At 42.3% G+C, this 9,058-nt stretch overlaps 1 protein-coding gene across 1 annotated transcript in view; it reads left to right on the forward strand.

The window, feature by feature from the left end:
* The window catches only part of LOC124545719 (cardioactive peptide), a 343,254-nt gene extending 334,758 nt beyond the window's left edge, over positions 1-8,496 (forward strand). Inside the window, exons 5-6 of the mRNA XM_047124664.1 lie at positions 2,679-2,771; positions 8,113-8,496. Coding sequence (XP_046980620.1) covers positions 2,679-2,771; positions 8,113-8,136 — 117 coding nt within the window. The 3' untranslated portion in view covers positions 8,137-8,496. The remainder of the gene's footprint in view (positions 1-2,678; positions 2,772-8,112) is intronic.
* Positions 8,497-9,058: the final 562 nt, after the last annotated feature.

Consider the following 9,058-nt stretch of genomic DNA (forward strand, 5'->3'; position numbering starts at 1 on the left):
CAACTGGAGTACAAACATGAGAAATAAAAACTTATCTCCCTCGCCAGCTGTGTCTCTCTAATCGAAAAAAATGGGCGCATGTTGTATAGAATGTCTTCTCCGAATTAGTCTTTGCTACTACCTCGGAAAATATTTACTATTTCTCCGAAAAAGCCCTTCATATACGAGAGGAGATCAAAATGCGTCGACATCTCGGCAGATTTAGATTATGGGAACTTCCAAAACTCACTTCGACTGACGAGACTAAATCGGAAATTTATCGGTCTCTCAGTAAAATACTCTTATGAAATAAACTGCTCGAGTTATTCCCTTTTAGGACAATGTACATTGGAACGAGACAGCTAAAGTGAAACCAGCAGACAGATGAAAATGTTTGTCGCAGTAATAATTGCAGTTCCTAGTATTTATTGCTTCTGTAGGTGTTTTCCCTGTGAGATAATGTTCAATACCAACACGTCCTAACAGAAAAGAACATGTTTTCAACTTAAAAAAACAGCACAAATAATTAGAATGAGTTTTCGTCTACACCCACTCGTCTGAAATCATCGATATCTACACTTTTCGTTTTTAACAATTCGATAATCTTACCTGTAACTTTCGTTACCTCTCATGATTCTCGCATTACCTGCATCTCCAATGCGAGAAGCAAACGTTGGACTGCAAAATTACTGACTGACCTGTAGACAGACGCCTGAAGAAATTGCGATTTGGCAAAGCACGTGTATTTTTCTCAATTTCTCATGCATTCATAGTCATGCAGTGTGATTTTCAAGAGTAACATATTGTTAATCGCACACAGCATTGTTTTTCAGCATCTCCAGTACGAAACAGATGAACAAAGTTACGTTATAAATTTAGGACTATCTTGTTTTCTATTCCAACGTCAAAACAAACATAGCGCTCAGCACTCATCTCCACGATGTTATCAACGCTCCATCATAGAAGTTAAGAACCAAACTTCGCGTCAGTCTCTGTTCTCTTTACCTCTCTCATCGTTTATCGAAGCTCCGACGTAAATGTACCTTCAGAAAGAAGAGCTGGTACTGTAGAACGGCTATAAAAAACAGAAAGAAATGAACACATCAGTAATGTAGCTTGTGGTGAATTCCCTTGACATCTCACACATTCACTCACGACCATTCTTTTCAACAAGTATCTAAGACAACAGAATATCCTTTATGTGAAAGTGATACTTCCTTTCCTTTTTTTAAATATTGTGCCTACGTTAATTTAAATCGAATCTGAACAGAGAGGTACAATGCACAATATTTCGACAAGCGAGTTTCGCCTGAAGATAGCAACTCTAGTCTGCTGCCAAAATACTGCGCACCTCTGCCTTCAACATCCCGGTCACTCATCCGACAACTCTTTGAATATTTTACACTCCATGGGTTAAACTGAATAATCGCCCTCACTTCTTACTACTTGGTGATTTCTCTAAGACCTTTAGCCAAGACAGTCAAGTGTCAAAGATAAACGACAAATTAGCCAAATTTTCTGCATTTGGTCCCATTCCACATCTTCCATATCTCCATAAATGCAATGAACGTGTAACACAGTCCTTACTGCGAAACAACAGTTCAAACTGCTCAATGTGTTGACACCACCTGCCTTGGGTTGGCGTGGCTGCTTCGCGCTTCCGCCACAGCGAATCACATTACGCGATTCTGTATACGTCTCTCTCACATCGCTTCAGTGTTGCCGCAGAGATCAGGGTTCCCAGACTTTTTCTCTAACGGAACACTTTGAGAATCTTGGTACTTGAATGGAACTCCTTGTGTACGTCGAAAGTTAATAAAACTTCTAAAAACACGAGAAAAATGTGTAAAACACTTCAATTTTAAGTCAAAACTAATGACACAGAAATAATAATAAAGTTTTAAAGAAGTAATTAGCATCATCAAAAAGCCGACATAAAACGGAATGCTATTGATAGTTTTTCGCGGAGCAGTTATTCGCTCCCATCAGAACACCATCATTCGTTGGAACACAGTTTGGGAAACCCTATAGATGACTGCTGTTTTAGCTAGCTTCGGTACCACCAACAGAATTTTGTGTTTCGCAGTTGAAAGCTGGTAACAGCACTGCTAGCTGCCAGATTTATTCTTTCTCTGTGTGAAGTATATTAGATAAGAGAGCCTTTCCTCGATTTAATACACCTGCATGGGACCAGATTTGTGTTGCACATCTGAAACTACCGTGGGTCAGAGCATTCGAATAATGTCGATCAAACTTCAATCGTAATTTATGCTTTGCAATGTTATATATATATATATATATATATATATATATATATATATATATGTGTGTGTGTGTGTGTGTGTGTGTGTGTGTGTGTTTGGAACAGAATACATTTGTGTTGCTGTATCTAATTCTTCCAATAGATGAAATGGAACGAGGCTAACCCATGCCTCCGCTCTAGCAAAGATTACCCGCCATACCCAACAGGGTGACTATCGGACTTATAGTCGAAAGGAGCTGGGTTCTAATCCAATTCCAGTCGCACTCATTAGATTTTCCATGGTTCCTCTAAATAACTTCGTGTGAGTGCCAGGGATTGGAACATATACTACGTAATTCCTTCCCCGTTCTTGTGGAACGGGGTTTGTGGCTCTCCTCGAACGATCGTTGGTGTAGAGGTGATAACGTCTGAGCCCTTGTGTGTGCTTGTGTTTCAGATGCAGACGAACCGGCTGGCAGACTTCTCTCGCCCACTGGCTGTTGCGCAGTATCGCAAGAAGAGGGCAGCTGCCCCGCCCACTCCTGTGCAGGTGGGTGTTCCCTCACACATACCTCTGTCCGCCTATCACTTTCTACTCATACTCTCACTTGCGAGCATGTTTTAATAGCATCATCGATATATCTGTTACTGGTTTCACGACACTCTTCACATTCTCCAGTGTCATTTTAGACCATTCTAACTCGTTTCAAATTTTGTCTTCCTATGGCACTCTAAAAGTTTGAAGGTACCATGGATAAAATACAAGGAGCGAAAGATTTACAATTTGTACAGAAACCAGATTGCAGAATAATAGAGGGAAGGGAAGCGATAGTTGAGAAGGAAGGAACATTAAAGTCTCGTCAACAAGTGGTCATTATTGATGGAGCACAAGCTCGGATTACGAAAGGAGGGAAAGGAAATCGGTCATGCCCTTTTCAAGGTAACCATTCCGACATTGCCTAGAGCGATTTACGGAAATCACGGAAAACCTAAATGCAGATGGCCGGGCGGGGACTTGAACCGTCATCTTCCCGAATGTGAGCCCAGTCCAGCGCGCTACCCCACTCGGTACTTCTGTCAGAGGGGACTTGGAAGAGCGGCTGAAGCAAATGGATAGGCCTTGAAACGATATTATAACAGGAATACAAACAAAAGTAAAACACACATAAGGGAATATAGTTCAACTAAACCTCGTACTGCTGAGGGAATTGGATTACGAAACGGGACAGATGATCTTTGCTATTTGGGTAGGATAATAACTGAAGCTGTCCGAAATAGAGAGGTTATAAAATGAAGATTGACAATAATAATAAAAGTGTTTCTGGAAAAGAGAAAATTGTGAGCACCGAATATAAATATAAGTGCTAGGAGGTATATTGTGAAGATATTTCTCTGTAGTGTAGCGTTGTTGGAATGTGAAGCGTGGACGATATACTGTTCAGATAAGAACAGAATAGGAACTTTTGAAATCTGGTGCTACTCTATAATGCTGAAGGTTAAATGGGTAGATCAGATAACTAACAAAGAGGTACTGAATCGAACTGGGAGGGGGGGGGGGGGGAGGGGCGGGGGAGTGGAGAAGAAATTTATGGTGCGTTTTGAGTAAAAGAAAGGATCATTTGTTTAGTATAGGTCCTGAGGCATAAAGGAATCGTCATTTGCAGATGGAGTGGATTGTGTGTGTATGGGAAGGGGGATAAAAAGCGTGAGTGGAGACTAAGGCTTGACTACAATAAGCCGGGTAAAATCGGTGTAAGTTGCAGCAGTTACGCAAAAACGAAAGCTCGTACAGCTGCAGCAAACCAGTCTTCGGACTGAACATCACAGCAACATATTATTCGATCGTTAAATTTCATCATATCTTTCAGCTACCTGAAATCCCCACGTTAATAGAAAATGTTTTTACAAAACTGCTATGCTTTGAAGTAACCGCAAGAAACATATCGGGAATGAATATCAGTCCGAATAATGATAAAACAACCAAACGCCTCAAAATGCAGACGAATCTGAACGAAACATATTTAGTGACATTTATGAGTAGAAGCCAAGAAGTATGAAGATAATAAGAGATGTAATCTAGAACTATACAAGCATAAAGGAGTTGAAACAGGTATTTAAGTAATTTTTTTCGGTTAGTAGGACAGGTAGTATCCTCACAACGAACGGGGTGACCATACTAAAGGCGTTTGAAGCTTTGAGTATTTCACCTTAATGGTGTTTAACGATGGCAATGGATGAATACATGCCCCGAGATACTGACAGAACGAGGAAATACAGTCATTTGACATAAGCGAAACGGTAACAGCAGTTGGGACTGCAGGACTATAGAAATAATAAACACTAGGTTAGATATGACGAATGTGACACAGATGGGCAGTGCAGATGTCTTCGACGCAGGTACGCCGTTCATTTATAAAGCGACTGACCTGGAATCCTGACCTCGAAACAGATTCCAGTCGAAGGTTGCCTGTCTAACGGCTTTCTCGGGCAAAAGAATTTGATTTTCAATATTTCACGTTGTTACAGACCGAATTACAAAAAATAAAAGTCAGTTATAATGCATTCACTTAGAGGTACACTCTTATGCTAAAAGTTAAACGCAGCAAGACAAGTATTAGTTAGAAACTGTGAGTTTGCCTTGAAATAGCGGCGCGCAAATACTGAAAACTTATTCATCTAGTTTTCGAGAATGAGAGCACTTAGCAACTGCCAACAAACATTACTCATAATTTCAAACATTTAAGAAACTTGTTCTCGCTGACACACGCCACAAAAAGGTGAAAGGAAAAAATTTATTAATTACCACATTTTTCGCTGTTCACGCAGTAGAACTTCAATATCAGGCACAATATTTTAATTTTACTTCTTTACTACTAACTCTATTCGTAACTCACTTTGCAGTCAGTACCTACATACAAGGTGATTAAGCTGCACCTACTGTTGCAATGTATGTACCCCACAACGCCTGCAAAAAAAAAAAAGAACATGCAAGAGATTCATATTCTCTCGCTCGTAGACGATATTTGATGATGATTGGTGTGTGGGGCGCTCAACTGCGCGGTCATCAGCACCCATACGAAGTCCCAATCTATGCTCAGTCCATTTTCTTTTTCACATTCCAATCAAGTCACTCTCATAAATGATGATCATGATGATCAAATGATGAGGACAACACAAACACCCAGCCCCCAGACAGAGAAAATCCCCAACCCGGCTGGGAATCGAACCCGCGACACCGTGACCCAGAGGCAGCAACTCTAGCCCTTAGACGACGAGCTGCGGGCGTGCCCGCTAGACACAAACTATTAGTTCTACAGAAAAACACGAACGTAACCACTTTGTAAGAAATTTAATGTTGCTAAATTTTGTACTGGGGTACGTTATCGCTAGAGGCCACGGTTTTCGAGGTATTCAAGGAAAATGCGTCTGAGGGTCACTTTTGTACGTCTTTCTTGAATAACTGGAAAATTACAGCCTCTAGCGGAAACGTATCCCAGTAAAACATTTAATTTTAATTCCATCCAAAAAGCACCTGTTTATTTTCTCTGTAGAACTAACAGTTTGCATGTAACGAGCTAGATAGCATGAAAATCTTGCGGCTGATATTTGAAGGCATCGCAGGTTGCATAAAATCCATGGGTAGGGGCAGCTGAATCACCCTGTATATCGCTGAATATACCTAAAAAATTATAACACTGTTCGACACATAATTCAGGAGATATGACGACTTAAACACTGAGGTGCGTGAAAAACTATATGCTTAATATAGCGCGCGAATTACCCACACCACGGGTTGATTTTTTCCACCGTGTACAAATCTAGGGATTGATCGATGAGAGAGTACAGAACAAAATACTTCTAATGAACTTATGTCCGGAAATGCATGGTTTCCATGCTAGAGACCATTTATTCATAACACATTGCTACAGAGACTGCGGTCTAATACGTGCTGTACCTTGCAGCCACAGTTAAAGTATGTCTTGAAAATGGTTTCCATGTGCCTCAAAGTGCGCCGTAGATATTCTGTCTCAAACGTACTCATCGGCCAGGCTGCATCCGAACAGTGTCAAAGGCAGCATGAATACGCTGCTCCAGTGCCTTTACATCTGAAATGGGCTCTACAGACATGACCCTTTAGAGATAGTCTTATAACCAGAAATTGCACGGGTTGAGATCCGGCGAACGAGCAGGCCGTGCCTGATATGAGTCCAGACGTTAACGGCGAAGTGGGCTGGAGCACCATCTTGCAACAGCCACATATCCCCTCGAGTCATCAATGGTATTTCTTTCAGCAAGGGAGGCAAAATCACCCGCAAGAAACGCCGATAGTTCCGGCCTGTTACGTGGCGTGGAAGCAAGACCTGTCCCAAAATACAGTCGCCAATTATCTCGGCTCACACATTCCGGCTGCACCGATGCTGATGATTGGCTGTCACCATACCACGGGGATTCTGTATGCTATGCCACAGATGACTGTTATCCGAAGTTGAAGATAGCACTCCGCGTAAAGGTGGCCTCATCTGTGAATGATACAAACCCCGGTGAAGAATCCTTGGTGAAGAAACGTGTCACAAAACTGCTCCCGATGTGGAAAATCCGTCGCTAGTAAGCCCTGAACACGCTGTAAATGATAAGTGTAGTAACAATTGTCATGGAGGATGTTCCACAAGGTCATCTGCCTTACCTTGTACCGGCGGGCCAACTGCCTGGTAATGACACGGCGGTCGCCTTCTACAGTGTTAATCACATTTTCTTGAAGTCTGGTGTCAGAACATATCAAGTACGTACTTCATGATTTCCTGCTTCCTGAAAAGACCCTGTCTCAGACAAACGGCGAAACACTGTTGCAAACATTGAATTCTGTGGTTGTTGTCGGCGGGGATAAGTCTCCTAATGCAACCTTGCTCCCGCCGCCAGTTCCCATTTGTCAGCAAGCTCTCGATTCGAATACGGAACCATTGTGTACACCGCTGTATCACATCCACTGCAAGGTGAGTCAGCCAGAAAAGTGAATCCGACATAACATTACCAATTACTAAGCCAGGATGGGGGGCAAGGGCATGACGTATGAGGAACAGTACCACCCTCTAGGAGGAAACCATGCATACTGTAACTGTGGCTGTATGGTACAGAACGTTTTGGGCTGCTTTATCTGTAACAAAGTATGACTGAATAAATGGTCTCCAGCATGGAAACCATGCATTCCCGGACAAAAGTTCATTAGACCTTTTTTGTTCCGTATCCTCTCATCGATCAATCTCTAGAGTTTGTACAAGGGGGGGGGGGGAATCATCCTGTATATTCATCCAGTGTTTCACATAATGAGAACACTTATCGTCTCCAACAAACTACTTGAAGCATAATTTCAAATCTTTTCCAAACTTTCTCTTACTTACATGCTTAACATCAAATATTAAACACATTAAAACATTTGTAAAGTAATCAGACGTTTGAAGCTGTTTTGTACATGGTATTTCGGTTCGCAAAGGAATTTGGGATTAACTGGTAGGATAAGAACGGACGCCTAAGAAGGGAACGAAACTGTCGAGATTTTAGAACCTCTGTAAGTTTACATTAAGCATGGTTCAAATGACTCTGAGCACTATGAGACTTAACATCTGAGGTCATCAGTCCCCTAGACTTAGAACTACTTAAACCTAACTAACCTAAGGACATCACATACATCCATGCCCGAGGCAGGATTCGAACCCGCGACCGTAGCAGTCGCGCGGTTCCGGACTGAAGCGCCTAGAATCGCTCGACCACAGCGGCCGGCTTATAAAGCATTGCGGACATCCTTTATGAATAGTTGTAAGTGATGTTTTTGCCTGCAGTGAGCTGTGTGACTTAGCCTGCTACCGTATGACATGCTGTGCTGTGTTGTGTTGCAGGGCATGAAGCCGTGGCGCCGGTAGACGGAGCGCGGCCCGGTCCCGCCAACGGTGGCAGCTGTCGCCACAGCCCGGCACGGCGACCCACCGCACCGGCACCGCACATATCTAGAGAAGAGAAAGCACTCGTAGTCGCCCGCTACACTGACCCTCGCCCTGCCCTGTACTGTAAATAAAGCATCGGACGCAGATCTCGCTGTGCTAGTCATTTGTAGCCTCCCCATCCATTCGCCCTGCATCCCCAGTAAACTTCTGGGTGTGGAGTTCTGTTCCTCTTATGTTATAGAGGAGTTAGGCACTGTCCCTACTAAGTGTCGTTTCCTAATATTGTAATGTTTACTTGTGTACTCTGCATGCATAATAAAATACGTTCCTGTACTGTAATGTTTCCTTTCAAACGTTTCTTATCGCATTCTCGGGGCTTTACATTGCCGTTTCCAGGAATTAGCGGCCTCCATCTTACCGATATTACGTCTACACATTAGCGACTTCGTTTGTGTGGATGAAAGTACGCATATTTTTAATCTTGGTAGAGGCCATGTCAGTAATTCCACACGTTACAGCAGACTTCAAGAAGAATCTAATTATTCCAATTGCAAAGAAAGCAATTGCTGAAAGATGTGAACATTACCAAACTATCAGCCTAATAAGTCATGATTACAAAATACTAGCACTAATTCTTCGCACAAGAATGGAAAAACTGGTAGAAGCCGACCTCAGGGAAGATCTGTATTGATTTCGGAGAAATGTAGGAACACGAGAAGCAGTACTAACCCTACGACTTATCTTAGAAGATAAGTTATGGAAAGGCAAACCTACGTTTATAGCATTTGTAAACTTAGAGAAAGATTTTGACAATCTTGACTGGACACTCTCTTTGTAGTTCTGAAGGTAGCAGGGGTAATATACACGGAGCTGAAGGCTATTTACAACCTATACAGCAACC

Source organism: Schistocerca americana, chromosome 1 (assembly GCF_021461395.2).
Source record: "Schistocerca americana isolate TAMUIC-IGC-003095 chromosome 1, iqSchAmer2.1, whole genome shotgun sequence".
NCBI lineage: Eukaryota > Metazoa > Arthropoda > Insecta > Orthoptera > Acrididae > Schistocerca > Schistocerca americana.